Source organism: Achroia grisella, unplaced genomic scaffold (genome assembly GCF_030625045.1).
Source record: "Achroia grisella isolate CSIRO2021 unplaced genomic scaffold, CSIRO_AGI_Agris_v1 utg841, whole genome shotgun sequence".
In the NCBI taxonomy this organism is placed as follows: Eukaryota; Metazoa; Arthropoda; class Insecta; order Lepidoptera; family Pyralidae; genus Achroia; species Achroia grisella.
In genome coordinates, this window is record NW_026713039.1 from 1,200,731 (window position 1) to 1,219,090 (window position 18,360).

Below are 18,360 nucleotides of genomic sequence, written 5' to 3' on the forward strand. Positions count from 1 at the left end.
AGCATTAGAGTCCGATCTATATACCGAACTGGACGGTAGGGAAAAAAATAAAATTATAAAAAAAAAGACACGGCATTCGGTGTTTGAGCACAGGATGTGCTGGTTGTATTTTAAATGCTAAAGTGAATTGTGTTAGAGATATAGTTAAATTAATGTTATATAGTTGTTATTTTATACATACTTTTACTAGTACATAGAGTTGATACACATCTTTTTTTTTTTTATTTTTATTAACCACAGACACAAAGTCCGTGCTCTTATTAAGTTAATTTTTACATTTTTGTTTGTCTTAAATTGATTTATTTAAGTTAATCTATTTTGGTCAGGCCCCATATGACAATTTTATGGATGTCAATATAATATAAAAATAACATAATAATACAAATTTACCAAAATTAAGTACAAATATGTCAAGTCGGAATTGAATAACTAATTAAAAATAATAAAATTGTCATATAATAAATTAAATTATAATTAAAAATAAATGTTAAATTAATTTAATTGTAAGCTTTTGTTTTTCTAAATAAATAAATAAAGTAAAATATATAAATAAAATTATCGTAAAGATACATATATAGTTATTGATGGTAGATTTAAATTTAACGTAAATATCTATATATAATAAACCTACAATCAGATATGATGAGCTATTTTTGGTCCCAAAAAAGCAGACATAGTCACGGGTAAGAAACAGTGTATAACAAATGACATACCTCTCAAACGCTCGCTGTTTCGTACATCGTTGACTTTCTCATTGTCTAGAACACTTGATAGTTCACTGTATTTGCTGTTGGAACCTTCCAGATTGTTCTAGAACAAATTAGAATTAAAAGGAATTAACTTCTATAGACGGAAGCTCGAACTGATGGTTTCGCTGCAATCTTTATTACTATAAACATGTACAACATTTATTTGAAAAGAATACGAGCTGAGTTTCTTGTCAGTTCTTCTCATCTCGAAATCATTCCGAACTGACGGTAGATTTGACATATCATAAGAGTCTGTAATAGACCTATATGAATAAAGATATTTTCAATTTGAATTTTGAATCAGCGCAAAAAGACTGCGTCTCTGTGTGAAAAGAATGATTGGCTTAACCTCTCAGGATGCATTATGAAGTTATATGTAATAGTGCTTTTATAATAATATAATAATAATAACCTCAGGACAATTCACACAGCGGCATCTAGACTCAAGTTAAGCTAGCTAAAGCTTCTGTTATAGGTACTAGACAACTGATACAAATACATAGATATTTTTTTTGTAAATACATACAATATGTATGTATTTACAAAAAAAATATCTATAGACATACATAATATCTATAGACTACACATAGAAAACACACAGACTGATACAAACAATCATACTCATGAATACAAATATACAGTGCGAGGAATCGAACCCGCGACCATCGTAGGTAAAACAATGTGCTAAACAGCTACACTACAGAAGTCGTCATTCAAATAAAAAATAAGTAGGAGATGACTTTATACAAAGTCTTCTCATTATATAATATATGCTCATTATGTACGATTTTATTTGATAACTTAAAAAAAAATCAAGTTTTATTATTCTTATTTCTTTTAAATAAAAAATTCAAAACTCAAAATTCAAATACATGTAGATGTCATCTACATAAATAAATGATTTTTGAATTATGTCGTCTTTATTTTTTTTATAAAGAAATTATCATGTTAGGTAATAATATTCATTTTTTTAACTTTTAAATTTCTCTTTTATTTTTCTCTTTTAACTTTTAATTGACGACCTTGGTGGTATAGCGGTCTAGCACACCGCTTTATGTCCTATGGTCGCGGGTTCGATTCCTCGCACGGTACAAACATTTGTATTCATGAGCATGATTGTTTGTATCGGTCTGGGTGTTTTGTATGTATATTGTATATGTATTTACGAAAAAAAAAAATCTATGTATTTATATCAGTTATCTAGTACCCATAACACAAGCTTTAGCTAGCTTAACTTGGGACTAGATGGCGCTGTGTGAATTGTCCTGAGATTATTATTATTATTATAATTAGCCGCTTAACGACAAATTTTTTATATTATATTTTATTCCCTATCGTTCAGTTCTGTATATAGTCTCAATGGAGAAAAACTGGCATGAGACTCAATTGAGTGATTTTTACTTTTTTTTAAAAGCCAGTTTATTTACAATGTATATTTATATAGGTGTCTATGTCTAACATTAAATGAAAATCCCGTGCATGAACAACTATTGGCATGCACGCTCGTCATTCAAGTAATCGTTTAGTGAGTAAATATAATTCAACTTTGCTGGCTTTGCTCAGTAAATATAATTTAACGTAGTAGTTTAATTAAATTTTTTAGTTGTCAAATAAAAATCATCCGCTGCAACTCGCACCACACCCTTACCCAACACCTACAAAGGGTAACAAGTTGTAAGTCACTGCATATGTTTCTATAAATTGATATTCCCTCTCGCTCCAATGATTAGTGTTAGAGTGGGACGGCAAGTAATTTAAGGCGACGCACGTCACATGTTGTTAATGATCGCTTAATTTGAAGTTACGTTAAGGGGAAGATAGCTACACATTTATATGTGACGTTCCCTTATTAATTTAGTGATATTTCTTAAATCGAACCCACGACCATCGGATAGTAAAGCGGTTTGCTAAACCACTAGACCACCGAGGCTGTCAAATATATTTATATATCATTACATAATATAGTCGCTGTCTGTCCGTCCCTATGTATGCTTAAATCTTTAGAACTACGCAACGGATTTTGAAGCGGTTTTTTTAATAGATAGAGTGATTCAAGAGGAAGGTTTATATATATAATACATGTACACCCGTGCGAAGCCGGGGTGAATACCTAACACTGCACAACTCACAGTTTGTACTCAATATTCCAGAAAAAAATTCAAATGTGTTATAAAATATTTTCTTTGTAAAAAAGCTTATTATAAAATTGAAGAATTTATAAATGACTAGCTGTCCCGGCAAACGTTGTTTTGCCTTAAAATAAAAAAAAAATAGGGGTGGACTACCCCTAACATTTAGGGGGATGAAAAATAGATGTTGGCCGATTCTCAGACCTACTCAATACGCTCACAAAATTTCATGAGAATCGATCAAGCCGTTTCGGAGGAGGAGGATGGGAACGAAAAAAAACACGAGAATTTTATATATAAGATAATAATGTTTTTGTAGAAAATATCTAACTTGAAATTCATAGCGCTGACAATGTTATCTGATTGAACAGAGATTAAATGCGGTTTCTATGTTGATTGTCGCATGCCTAATCCTTGTTGTTAATTAAATATAAGTAAATCAATATTTATTTAAAAGAGCAACACACAAGTTTCTTGCTCATTCTTCTTGTGATGAGTCTGCATTCCGAATGAGCGGTAGAATCAAAAACTTGACTATTCAAAAGTGCTTATATTAAGTTTATTTGAATAAAGATTATTTCTATTTCTATTTCTTCTTGACACTGATCAGATGAACGCGCTTACCCTTAACTAATCCCATACGTTTGTATTAACTGTAATTGTTTGTTTATTTGTCAAGTTTTAACTCGAAAACTTTCCGGTCACACCCAGTTGTAAATTCAATGGTATATTGATTTTGGAATTTACACAATCTTATTATAAAGTGTTTATAAATTTTCAATAATTGAACACACAGTCGGACGTGAGTATGGATGTTTGTTACTATCATCATCATCATCATCATCATCGCAGCCCGGAAGACGTCCACTGCTGGACATAGGCCTCCCCCAAAAAAGCCTGGACTTACCCGGAGATTCTTCGCACCCCCTGCCCCGCCGTTTCCATGACCTCTACCATGGTAAAGACTAGCGGGGCCGCCGGGGACTGGGGGCCGGGGCCTTGGGTGTAAATCCATTTGGGAGGATATTGCCATAATCGCCACGCTTGGCATGCGGGTTGGGGATCGCAGTATGATGGTAGTTACTCAGTAGAACACTGCCACTGGTCGATGTATTCCTTAGTCGCCTTTTACGACACCCACGGGAAGAGAGGGGGTGGTGCTATTCTTACAGCGACACCACACGCACTTTAGCTTATCCATTATGGTTTCTCAATTGCTGACAACACATCTGGCGTAATCAGCTGGCCAGGTTTAAAAAAGCTGAAGTGAACAACACCGGAACTAGTCCACTAAACGCTCGCAAGTAACTTTTTTTGGGTCAATTTTCGCTTGGGGCAGGATTTGGTTGGTTTGCCAGGGTTCAGTCATTGCGATGAACGTTCCAATTATCATACAAGATCCAAATCATCATAGGTAATGATTCGATTTAAAATCCGTTTATTATTATGCCGGTTGACTAATGTAACGCACCAGTTTACGCGCGTTTGTCGATCGAAACGAGAATTGTCTACTCAATTCATGACCTTTTAAGCTTTTTCACCCTACCAATTTGCTACAAGTGGATAAATACAGTTTTGTCACTAACACCGCAACCTGCAACTAACTTTGGGGGGATATTGCCATAATCACCACGCTTGGTATGCGGGTTGGTGATCACAGTATGATGGTAGTTACTCAGTAGGACGCTGCTGCCTGTCCACTGGTCGATGTATCCCTTAGTCGCCTTTTACGACACCCACGGGAAGAGAGGGGGTGGGGTGGTTTGTTACTATATCACGCAAAAACTACGAAACGGATTTTGATGAAACTTTACAGTAATATAGTTTATGCATTAACACATATTTTATATTGAAATTTAACGCAGGTGAAATCACGGGCGCAGTTACCATTACATAGTATAAAACAAAGTCGCTGTCGCTGTCTGTCCGTCCCTATGTATGCTTAAATCTTTAAAACTACTCAATGGAATTTGAAGCGGCTTTTTTAATAAATAGAGTGATTCAAGAGGAAGGTTTATATAGGGGAGGGTGGGGCAAGACGGGGTAGTTAAGGTTTGACACTGAATAAAACTCACATTTAAATAGGGACAACCATAGTAGCTTATTATTTTTCTCACAATCAATGGTTAAACGAAAAGGTTACTTTGCCCCATCTTACCCCATACCTGGGGTAAGACAGGGTACCCTATAAGGCACGACGGTGTACGTAAAATAACAATAGCTGCTACAGTAGATACAGTTAGAAACTAAAACAAATGGTTTTAAAATATAACAAAACAGTCTCAAGTTTAATACGATTATAAGTAATGGACTAAACTACTACGGGGATGAACTGCAAGGATAGCTCTGTTGTGATCCAGCCTGCCTCACTGCAAACACCCCACGTACCTTGGGGAGCATTTATTATCAGTTCTGGCTTCATCGTTTTATGAGAATAGCATCATTGGTAGCATGTAGTACCCAAATGCACTGAAACTAAACACTACAGTGATAGTAGCTCCCCTTTTAGCTGAAGATAAAGATCCAACTTGCTTATTCCCTGTTCTGGCGATAATTTTATATTTACATTTAGGAACGAAAGAAAACGAACGAAAAAAAATAGTAGTAACAGCAACCACTCATTAATTTAATATTTTTTTCATGTAGTTAACAACAATTGAAAATAATAAGTAAACTGGTCAAAACTTTTTCGCTCAAACATCTAAATGCAACGTCTCACTGCGGTGGTTCTCAAGCGAGGGGGTCAAGTAATAAATAGCTTATTACTGGTATTATTGTTTTGACTTAGGTTCATTTGGTTTTCTCTGTACCCCTTACAGAGGTACCCCCATCTTACCTCGCTACCCCGTCTTGCCCCACCCTCCCCTATATATATATATATATATATAATACATGTTACAGAATAACATACAGGCTAAAAATTTCATTCGATTGAAACCGCAGGCAGTTAATAAATAATATAGCAACTCAAAAATTACGTCCATTCACTAACTTTCTTCTAATTGGTCGATTAAAAACACACTTAACAACCCATTTCACGCGTACTAAAAATTAAGAACTGATTACTTAGAAGCGAAAGTATAATTCTAGTAACTTCACCGCCAGACCACCTGCTAGCTTTTAAATAACTAACATTCAGACATATTTATTGTGAAGGGTTAATTTTAAAACGGGCCAAATGGACCCCGGCTAATGGCCGGCCTTATTGCCTGTTTAGTGCACGGTTAATTATGAGCAAATATTTTTTCCTTCATTCTTATTTTCAAAGTGGTTTAGCTCACTGCTTTACTTCTGACGGTCGCGGGTTCGATTCCTCGCACTGTATATTTGTATTTATGAGTATGATTGTTTGTATCGGTCTGGGCGTTTTCTATGTATAATATGTATTTACGGAAAAAAAATATCTATGTATTTGTATCAGTTATCTAGTACCCATAACAGAAGCTTTAGCTAGATGAACTTGGGTGTAGATGGCGCAGTATGAATTGTCCTGAGGTTATTATTATTATTATTATTATATTATTATAAAACCACTATTACATTTAACTTCATAATGCATCCTGAGAAGTTAAACCACTCATTATTTTTAACAGAGACGCAGTCTTTTCGCGCTGATTCAAAATTCAAATTGAAAATATCTTTATTCATGTAGGTCTATTACAGACTCTTATGATATGTCAAATCTACCGTCAGTTCGGAATGATTTCGAGATGAGAAGAACTGACAAGAAACTCAGCTCGTATTCTTTTCAAATAAATGTTGTACATGTTTACAATAATACAGATTCATTTAAATTCAAATTTGGGAGAATAGAGTGATTTCAGAATAGAAAACTAAAATGACGACCTCGATGATAAAAGCGCAAAACTAGAAGAAGAAATTAATTAATTTAAAATAGGGATTAATGAATTAAGACGGCCTCGGTAGTCTAGTGGTTTAGCACACTAGCACACCACCTTAATTCCCATTGTCACGGGTTCGATTCACACGGCACAAACATTTATATTCATGAGTATGATTGTTTGTATCGGTGGATGTTTTCTATATATATTATGTATGTATTTACGAAAAAGAAAAAAATCTATGTATTTGTACCAGTTGTCTAGTACCGATAACTCAAGCTTTAGCTAGATGAACTTGGGTCTAGATGGCGCTGTGTGAATTGTCCTGAGAGACAGCGCCATCTAGACCCAAGTTAAGCTAGCTAAAGCTTGTGTCATGGTTACCTAGTACCCATCATTCAAGCTGACAACTGATACAAATACATAGATTTTTTTTTTCATATTATACATTGAAAACACCCAGACCGATACAAACAATCATACTCATGAATACAAATGTTTGTGCCGTGCGAGGAATCGAACCCGCGACCATCGGACGTAAATGGACGTAATTGAGTTTCTAGCCAGTTCTTCTCAATTGGATCTATATACCGAACTGGACGGTAGGGAAAAAAATTTATAATGTAAAACTTGACGTTCATAAAATGTTACATGAATAAATATATTATTACAGTGTAATAACATTTGTTTAATATTTAGTTAACCAGACTGCAAACAACAAACATTGTCATTTGGAGGCAGTAAAATATCTCACAAAACGTAGACTATCATCACGACGAGCACAAAGGAGCTGGCGAGGTATAAAAATACAGGACGTCTGCGTTTTATTCAGAGTTCAAGTTTTCATTTGGTCCACCCATTGTAATGGGACAATCTGGGAAAGTCTAGGGGACAAGCACGATATGTATTTTATTTATTAATAACTGATATTTCTCTCTTCTAGAAACTCATTTCCTTTCCCTTTAGTTCTATTTTTCCCTTTTTCGTGATCAATATCTTTCCTTCATACTTTTATTTATTTATTTAACTTTAATGCACACAATATAATATATAGTATAGTACATTTTGCGGACTTAACACCATGCGGCATTTTCTACCAGGTAACCATAGGTGGTGCAGAGAATAATTGTTGGAGGTGCAAAATTATAAAAATAGACAAAATGCAACAAAATATAAACAGAACAAAAATATATACAAATATGATATCTATATATGTACACATAAATATATATATATATATATATATATATATATATATATATATATATATATATATATACTTTTTTTTGTGTGTTGTTTATAATATATTTTTAATATATAAAATATGATATCTATATACATATATATGCAATAAACCTAAATATATACCAAATAGTCTGACAGTCACAGAACTAAAGAGAGTTAAATGGAAAAAAAATTAATTCAGAGAAGAGAGAAAGTTATAAATTCAAATAATATTCCCGTAGTTGACGTTTAAAGGAAAATTTATTCGTAGCAGTTTTGATATCAAGAGGTAAGTCATTCCAAAGTTTGATTGCCTGAATGGCGAAAGAATGGTGGACAAAACCGGACAAATGAGTCGGGATATGAAGTAAAAATTTTCTGGAGGTACGAATACATTGATTGGTGTTGTCCCTTTTTAATGGATATGTGTATTATTAAATTTATGTATCTATATGCAGGTGGACCGACGATCTGGTCAAGATCGTGGGAAGGCATTGGATGCGAGCAGCGCAGGACCGATCGTCGTGGAGATCTTTGGGGGAGGCCTATGTCCAGCTGTGGACGTCTTCCGGGCTGCGATAATGATGATGATGATATGCAGGTGTTCGGAGATCGACGGCTCGCCGGACTGGAGTCTGCGTGCTGTGGGGCGCGGCTCGAGGGGGTGCGCGCCGGACCGACCAGCCCTCACTTCTGATCTCACCACCGAATACTACACGCGCGCACAATATTGAGACAGAGAATGATGTCTCTGTATATTTTATATTGAAACTATTACATCTAATTTACAGTCCACAATCAACCTTTTAATTTTGAAAGTCCTTAGTTTAGGATTCTATATTAATGGTCCTTCGAGCCGGATCTTATTGTATCTTTTAAGTATATATATTTTTGTTCTGTTTATATTTTGTTGCATTTTGTTTATTTTTATAATTTTGCACCGCCAACAATTATTCTCTGCACCACCTATGGTTGACTGGTAGAAAATGCCGCATGGTGTTAAGTCCGCAAAATGTACTATACTATATATTATATTGTGTGCATTAAAGTTCAATAAATAAATAAATAAAAGTACGAAGGAAAGATAGTGATCACAAAAAAGGGAAAACTAGAACTAAAGGGAAAGGAAATGAGTTTCGAGAAGAGAGAAATATCAGTTAGTTAGTTTAGGACCCTACATTAATGGTCCTTCGAGCCGGATCATTAGTGTAGGGTCCGACGATGTCCGAACAGTAGGTATATACATATATATGTATGTTTATATTTATGTATATTTGCATGTATTATTTATATATTAGTTGTGTTGTTATTTGCAACATCTACACTTTTTATATACCTTCACTGTCTACCTAAAGGTTGCCTGTAAGAAATTGCTTAGCTATGTTTGTATATATATATATTTATATTAATTAATATTTTTCTGTTCTGGTGCAATAAAGTGTATAAATAAAATAATTAAATATTATTTATTGCGCTTAAATACATTTGTAAGTATATTAATTACAACTAATGTTAACAAAGGAGGACTTATCTCTAAAAGAGATCTCTTCCAGTCAACCCAATAGAGCGTGGCATAGGAAGTGTTGAGTGGGTCAAAATGTGCAAATAATATTTTTTATAAAAATGTCATAAATAATTAAAAATATAATGTCCAAAATACAGATACTAATACAATATACATATATTTAAAAAAAAATTATAATATGTACTTGAAAAAAAAAATTACATTTATAATAAATATATGATAAACATAAATATATACTAAATCAAACAATAAATACTATAAAGATATATATACAATGATAACACTAATCACATAGCACTAAAAAGGTAGTATGATATTAACTTTTTAATAATAATATTGGATAATTAACACAGCGCTATCTAGTCGTATGGTAAGCAGAGCTTGTGTTATGTGTACTACACAACTGATATAAATACTTACATACTTTTATTTTGTAAATACATAGATAATATGTATTGACGGCCTCGGTGGTCTAGAGGTTTAGCACACCGATTTACATCCGATGATCGCGGGGTTGATTCCACATCGACGTCGAAACGTCAATTTTTTTGTATTAATATTGTTTCCCTACCGTCCAGTTCAGTATACAGATTCAATTGAGAAGAACTAGCAAGAAACTCATCTGATTTCTTTTAATAGTCAGTTTATTTACAATGTATATTTATATAGGTGTCTATGTCTAACATTAAATGAAATTCCCGTGCATGAACTATTGCCTAGCACGCTCGTCATTCAAGTAATCGTTTAGTGTGTAACAGGCATTACCCTGTCTCCGAGACTATAATATTACGATGAAACCAGCAAAAAAACTACGTTTCGTCTGTCCAGACGTGCTTTTAGTTAACATTTCAGCCCGTTAATATACCTTGATGTGTTTCTACGTACCACATCATACTTTTTATGAACTTCTCCCATTTTGTGCTGTGTATAAAAAAAATATGGCGATAGTACAGTCGTTCATAAAAAATAGAATAGATATAAACTATATTCAAATAAACTCATTACAAGCACTTTTGAATAGTCATATTTTTTATTCTACCACTTATTCGGAACGCAGACTCATCACAAGAAGAATGAGCGAGAAACTTGTGTGTTGCTCTTTTGAATAGATGTTTTTTAAATAAATAGTTACATTACCAAACATATTATATTATATATATATAGTATTAGATACACTATTCTATTGGATATAGGTATGTAATGACAGCTGTGCAAATAAATAAATAACGCTGGACAATTAACACAGCGCCATCTAGTCCCACGGTAAGCAGAGCTTGTGTTATGGGTACTAGACTACTGAAACAAATACTTAGATACTTTTATTTGTGAATACATACATATTAGACATAGAAAATACCCAGATTGTTATAAAAATGAATATAAATGTTTGCACCGTGCGGGGAATCGAACCCGAGATCATCGGAAGGAAGGCGGTGTGCTTAATCGTTAAACCACTGAGGCCGTCCATCAAATAAATAAATAAATAAAATAAATATTTATCATTAATACAGTCACTTGGGTTGGAATAATAAAACTCAAACAGTGAGAGAATTTGTTAAATGTTTATTTTTTTACAATATCTCAACTTGGGACTAGATTTAAGTTGTAGAGTGCAGATTAGGCAGTAAAGTTATTGAACAAGAGGTCTGACCTCTAGAAAGTCAACACAAGATTCGACGGCCTCGGTGACCTAGCGGTTTAGCACACCGCCATATTTCCGATGGTCGCGGGTTCGATTCCTCGCACGGCACAAACATTTGTATTAATAGGTATGATTGTATCGGTCTGGGTGTTTTCTATGTATACTATTATATATAGGTATTTACATTTGTATCGGTTATCTAGTACCCATAACACAAGCTTTAGCTAGCTTAACTTGGGTCTAGATGGCGCTGTGTTAATTGTCCTGAGATTACTATTTTTATTATTGTACGTAGATAACATTTATCATGTTTTTTATTGAGATTTTGCGCTCTTATCAGGTGTTAAAATCTGTATCACTGCGACCTACATAGATCTATTGTGCTCGCCCTTTTTCAAATTTCGCTACCTAGACCCGTCAGGGACAAGAATTGAAGGATATTCTTATCTATGGTTTTTATCTCCTCAGGATAGAGTGTATACATTCCAAAGGAGATATTTCATTTATGCATGAGTGGGCTACAACCACATAGGATGTGTAGTGATATTTCCTCTTCAGCTTTTTAGCAAAATCTGCAGATTTTTGTTGTTACATTGAAAGTCGCTGTCGCTGTCTGTCCGTCCCTATGTATGCTTAAATCTTTAAAACTACGCAACGGATTTTGTTTGATAGATAGAGTGATTCTAGAGGAAGGTTTATATATATAATACATGTACACCCGTGCGAAGCCGGGGCGAGTAGCTAGTTCAAGTATATAGAAGACAGTTACCACTTGCCAACATCAAATACATTACTTGAAATACATCAAAAACCCGCGCAACGCCGGGGCGCTTTGCTAGTCTACATAGCACTGTAAGTTACACCCATATTTTTACCTCTCCCCGCTAACTTAATCCGACGGCGTGGCTCGCACCTGTTAGCTTAGTAATTAAACAGTAATATTTATGAATTCGCCGGCACCGCTTCGACTCCCACTAATTGTGTTTCACGGCGTAAAATGGATGGGTCATAAATATTTGTTGATAGAGCCATTTGTAGGGAATCTATTTACTCGAGCGAGCAAGAAATAGAGAGGTTCTGTATCTAAATATATATAACTCAAAGGTGACTGACATAGTGATCTATCAATGCACAGCCCAAACCTCTAGACAGAACGGGCTGAAATTTCGCATGCAGGTAGATGTTATGACGCTAAGAAAGAATTTTGATTAATTCTACCCCCAAGAGGATAAAATAGGGGATGAAAGTTCGAATGAAACTTTGTCAATTTTAAACCGATCGGGCTGAGATTTTGCATGCATAAAGCTACTATGACGTAGGCATCCCCTAAGAAAGGATTTCGATAAATTCCACCCCTAAGGGGATAAATTAACGCGAGCGAAAGCTAGTCGTAGTATAAAAATATTTATATTAATGAGCTCAAAAAAAGTTACCTTTTATTTCTAGCACAAGGGATAAACGAGCATGCGGCTCACCTGATGGTAAGTGTTACCGTCGCCCATGAGCACCCGCAACACCAGAGGAATTGCAAATACGTTGTCGGCCTTTTAAAAAGGAATAAGTTCTTTTCTTGAAGGTTTCAATATCGTATCGGTAATACCATTGCTGGAAGGAGATTCCACAATGTGGTTGCGCGTGGCAAAAAGTTTCTAGAAAACCGCACTGTGGAGGACCGTCATTCATCCAGATGATCAGGATGGTATTTTAGATTTTATTTTTATCGAACATATAAATAAAAATGCACATATCTTATGTATTTTTATGTATGTTCACTGACAACTTCGTCAATTGTGGGTCAATTTTCAAAGTATTTGTTAATGACTCTCCGTTGAAGGAAACACCCGTCACAAACTAAAAATAAATCTGAAGTTTATTTGTAAAAATTATATCCATAAAAATTAATATTATTATTATTATTAGGTTGTGGAGAGAGTTCTAGAATTATATTTTAGAATTCTAGTTACTGTAAATGACGTTGTGGAGTAACTTGAAACAGTCATGCTCGCTATAAAGTTCAAACTTGTGGCGTCGTGGTGGGCAGGGTCGATGTGCTCCCTCTAATATGGTTGAGTGCAACGATGGCTGGTTCATCCGTCATACTCGTGAATGGGTGCTGCTTGTAGGGACTGGTCTGCTCTTATCACTACAACTGATTTAATCTTATTGTGTTTTTATATTTGAGCCTAAATAAATTACTGGTTGGTAGTTTGTATCCACACGTTTCGACTTGTAAAATGTGAACTTACAAGGATTGTTTAAAAGAGCAACACACAAGTTTCTTACTCGTTCTTGTGATAAGACACCTTTCCGAATAAGCGGTAGATTAAAAAATAATATTATAACTATTCAAAAATGCTTGAATTAAGTTTATTTGAATGAAGGATATTCTATTCTATTCTGTTCTGTTCGATTCTATTCTATTCTAATTGTGTTTTTTAATGGACTGTATTTTTGGTTAGGTAACACGACAATAAAGGGACGAAATGGGAACATGGGCGGGCCGGGCGAATGATTGTTACATACTTATAGAAGGAACTAAATTCGTATATTATTAAATAGCATAAAACAACGTCGCTGTCGCTATCTGTCCGTCCTTATGTATGCTTAAATCTTTAAAATTACGCAACGGATTTTGAAGCGGTTTTTTTATTAGTTACTAGTGATCCAGAGGAAGGTTTATATGTATAATACATGTAAACCCGGGTGAAGCCGAGGCAAATAGCTAGTACCGTCTAAAATATTAATAATTTTATTACAGACTTTTCCGTAACCAATAGGACTTTTGGTTTCGTCCATCAGACTTACAAACTGTTCAAAATCTACACTGTATCATCGTAAGCACAGATTATTATATTAGAGTCCGTTAGTTTGTGTTCCCGCGGTTTCTCTTCCCCTCTCTTAGCTAGTACTGAACTGGACTGTACGGCGGCCTTGACGCGCGCGCGCATTTGTTGTGAATTAAAATAAATTAGAACTGTGTTAAACCTACTGTGAAACCTACTGTGAAACTGAAAAGCTAGCGAAGATATCTTCGGATATCTTCGAGACCCTGAAGCCCAAGAAATCCGCAGAACCATACAGGTACGTGACAGACGTTTTTCCCTATATATATACGTAGTAAATTCCCTAACATTTTGGTAGCAGAGAGTAGTTTCCCTAACACAAACTTATGTATTTTTTTTATATTTTGTCCCCTGCGTTTAATGCATATAATATTGCTTGTGTTTTTATGATTTTCTTTAATGTTAGACTGTAATCTAGCTTCGCCTGCGGGACTCCATTGTTCTGCTAGCCGCCATCGGGCCTTTGTCGCGATTGCAAGGGCTTACAATTCGTTGTAATATCCGTTTGCAACGAAAATATTGCATACAAGTTTCATCATGCGACTTTGTATATATAAAAAAGTATAATAATATCTAATGGATGCACTAGAATAACCTTTGAATAAATTTAAAACATCTGATAAATTATATTTGAACAATTTTTTTTAATTACTAGCAGACCCGGCCACGTGTTGCTGTGTCTAAGGTTCTTGAATAAAATAATATTGCAACTATAAATTGAGATGTAAGCTATTCTATCTTTCAAGTTAATCAAATTGCACACAATGTGCAAATCAAATTTGCAATCGGTTCAGTAGTTTATACATCTATAAGAGATATAATAGAAATAGAAATAATTTTTATTCAAATAAACTTAATATAAGCTCTTTTGAATAGTCAAGTTTTTTTATTCTACCGCTTATTCGGAAAGCTGTCTCATCACAAGAAGAACGAGCAAGAAACTTGCGTGTTGCTATTTTAAATAATTTTATTATTACTTTACATTAAGTGTGTGAATAGTTTAAGTGTGTGAATACAGAGAGAAACTTTCGTTTTACGAGCATGTAAATCTTTTAGCACATGATATTGACATGTTTTGTTCCAGCACTGCCTCAGTTAGGAAACTCATATACATCTGGATACATCGCTACTTGTGGGTATGTTGATCTATTTACTTGTACTGTATTAAATACTCAATATGTTAAATAGAAAAATTTAAAAATATTGAATATATAACCAACTGGTTAAACAATTAAATATTCAAATAGAAAAATATTGAATATATAACCAACTGGTTAAACAATTAATAAGAGGAAATCAGTCAGTCGTAGTGATTAGAGCAGACCAGTCCCAAGCAGCACCCGTTCACGAGTATGACAGATGAGCCAGCCATCATTGCGCTCGTCCATATTTTAGGAAGCCCAATGACCCGGCCCACCGGTTATGGATACGAATATAAGTATATCTATCAGCTTCACTCATATAATGTTTTATTTTTGAACTAGTTACTTGCCCCGGCTTCGCCCGGGTGTACAAGTATTATACATATAAACCTTCCTCTTGAATGACTCTATCCATTAAAATCAACCGCTTCAAAATGCGTTGCGTAGTTTTAAAGATTTAAGCGTACATAGGGACGGACAGCGACAGCAACTTTGTTTTATACTATGTAAAGATGATGTAAGTTGAACTCTATTATACGCCTATATCCTCTCATATGGGTAGTTGCGCATGTAGAGCCGAGACTGTAAACTGATATGGGTCTGGTGCCCATAGTATAGAGTGCAAATGAGTTATCGAACCCCCGACCGACGACACGACTGAGCAAAGGCTACTCACTAAACGATTACTTAAATGACGAGCGTGCAACAACCGAAACAGTTTTCAAGGCAAACTTCAACTGGATATATACATAATACTTATAACGTATTCTTAAATATATGTATACATTGGACTTCTGAACAATGGACCATTAATATAACCAAAGAATATTTTAGAATAATTTTAAATATATTAAAAAATGTGAGCAAAGCTTATTACTCACTAAACGATTACTTGAATGACGAGCGTGCATGGCAATAGTTGTTCATGCACGGGATTTTCATTTAATATTAGACATAGACACCTATATAAATATACATTGTAAATAAACTGGCTTTAAAAAAAAAGTAATTCAATTAAGTTTCTTGCCAGTTCTTCTCAATTGGATCTATATACCGAACTTTTTTTTTATAACGCAGGAGACAAACGAGCATGCGGCTCACCTGATGGTAAGTGATTACCGCCGCCCATGAGCACCCGCAACACCAGGGGAATTGCAAGTACGTTGTCGGCCTTTTAAAAAGGAATAAGCTCTTTTTTTTTAAAGTTTCAATATCGTATCGGTTCGGAAATACCATTGCTGGAAGGTGATTCCACAATCTGGTTGTGCGTGGCAAAGTTTCTAGAAAACCGCACTGTGGAGGACCGCCATTCATCCAGATGATCAGGATGGTATTTCAGTTTCTGGCGGGTGGTACGGTGATGAAACTCAGCAGCTGGTATTAATCCGAACAATTTCTCAGAACACTCCCCGTGATATATGCGGTAGAAAATGCACAGAGATGCAATATCTCGCCGCAAAGCCAATAGATCGAACTGGACGGTAGGGAAAAATTAAAATTGTAATATAAACAATTTGACATTCATAAGCGGCTAATATGTCCTGCATGAATAAATGATTTTTGACTTTGAATTTGACCATTTAAATTAAACCGGTGTGTGGTCGGTGGTCTAGTGGTATAGTCACAAGACCACTAGGCAGTCCAATATTCAAATTTAGCATATTATTGTGTTGTTTTGACGACCTCGGTGGTCTAGCGGTCAAGCACACCGCTTTACGACCGATGGTCGCGGATTCGATTCCTCGCACGGCACAAACATTTGTATTCATGAGTATGATTGTTTGTATCGGTCTGGGTGTTTTCTATGTATAATATGTATATATTTACAAAAAAAAAGTATCTATGTATATGTATCAGTTATCTAGTACCCATAACACAAGCTCTAGCTAGCTTAACTTGGGTCTAGATGGCGCTGTGTGAATTGTCCTGAGATTATTATTATTATTATTGTATATTATAATGCAAAGACTGACATAAATACTTACATAGCTTTTTTGTATTTTTATTTGGTTAATTATTATATCAGGCTACTGATAGTCCATATTATGAATACCTTATAGACTCAACATACATATGAACAAACATATATTATGTATGAATTTATGTATAAAACATAAACACATATAGACCAATGAAAACAATCATACTCATATATACAAAAGAAAAAAAAATGTATTTGTATCAGTTGTCTAGTACCATAATACAAGCTCTGTTTAGTCTGAGAGTAGATGGCGCTGTATGAATATATATATTTTTTTAGTTTCAATGTATGTATGGTCAATGGTCACCGATCCAAATAGTGACCGCACCTAAAGACCCTTAACCTCATTGATCTTCAAATGGATTTCAAACATATAAAAACTTTTACACGGCTCCTTATCCCAATATAAATCACCTGACGCGCGAGCGAGACAGCAAATAATTGAAAAGGAAGGAAAGAAGCGGGTTTGTCCCAATGTCTGTAGGCCACAAATCATTTAAGGCGCAGCCTACCGGGACGGCATAAATACGTGGCCTTAAGACACTGAGCCCAGATATGATTTGTAGGTGGCTACAAGCCCTTAACATATACAGGTGGTTATATTTTGCAAAATACTTTCCGAATATAAAAGTATTTAAATGTTTTTTTTTTGTGGCGAACAAAATGACGGTCAGTCTTATGAAAAACGGCAAGTGACTACTGCCCATCATTACAAATACTAACAATTCAAATTCAAAAATAATTTATTCATGTAGGACATTTTAGCCGCTTATGAACGTCAAATTTTTACATTCCAATTTTATTTTTTTTCCCTACCGTACAGTTCGGTATATAGATCCAATTGAGAAGAACTGGCAAGAAACTCAATTGAATTACTTTTTTTTTAAAGCCAGTTTATTTACAATGTATATTTATATAGGTGTCTATGTCTAACATTAAATGAAAATTCAGTGCATGAACAACTATTGCCATGCACGCTCGTCATTCAAGTAATCGTTTAGTGAGTAATAGACCTTGCTCAGTAAATATGATTTAACAGATGTTTTGAATTTATTTAAGGGTAATTCCAACATATCCTTTGGTATCTTATTGTAAATTTTTATACCTATTCCCATAAAAGACCTATTAACTTTTTCTAAACGATACTTGGGGACAGCAAGTTTGTCTTTAAATCTAGTATTAATATTATGAATATTACTGTTTTTTGGAATATTATAGACATTACCTACAACAGTAAAAAATAGTGTGACGTCACATGCGTTGCTTGTTATTTAACTGCATTA

The 18,360-nt window shown here is 34.6% G+C and overlaps 1 protein-coding gene across 1 annotated transcript in view; it reads right to left on the bottom strand.

The window, feature by feature from the left end:
- The window catches only part of LOC131852200 (uncharacterized), a 45,894-nt gene that overhangs the window by 1,157 nt on the left and 26,377 nt on the right, over positions 1–18,360 (bottom strand). The window contains exon 7 of the mRNA XM_059202842.1: positions 714–810. Within this exon, the coding sequence (XP_059058825.1) occupies positions 776–810 (35 nt within the window). The 3' untranslated portion in view covers positions 714–775. The remainder of the gene's footprint in view (positions 1–713; positions 811–18,360) is intronic.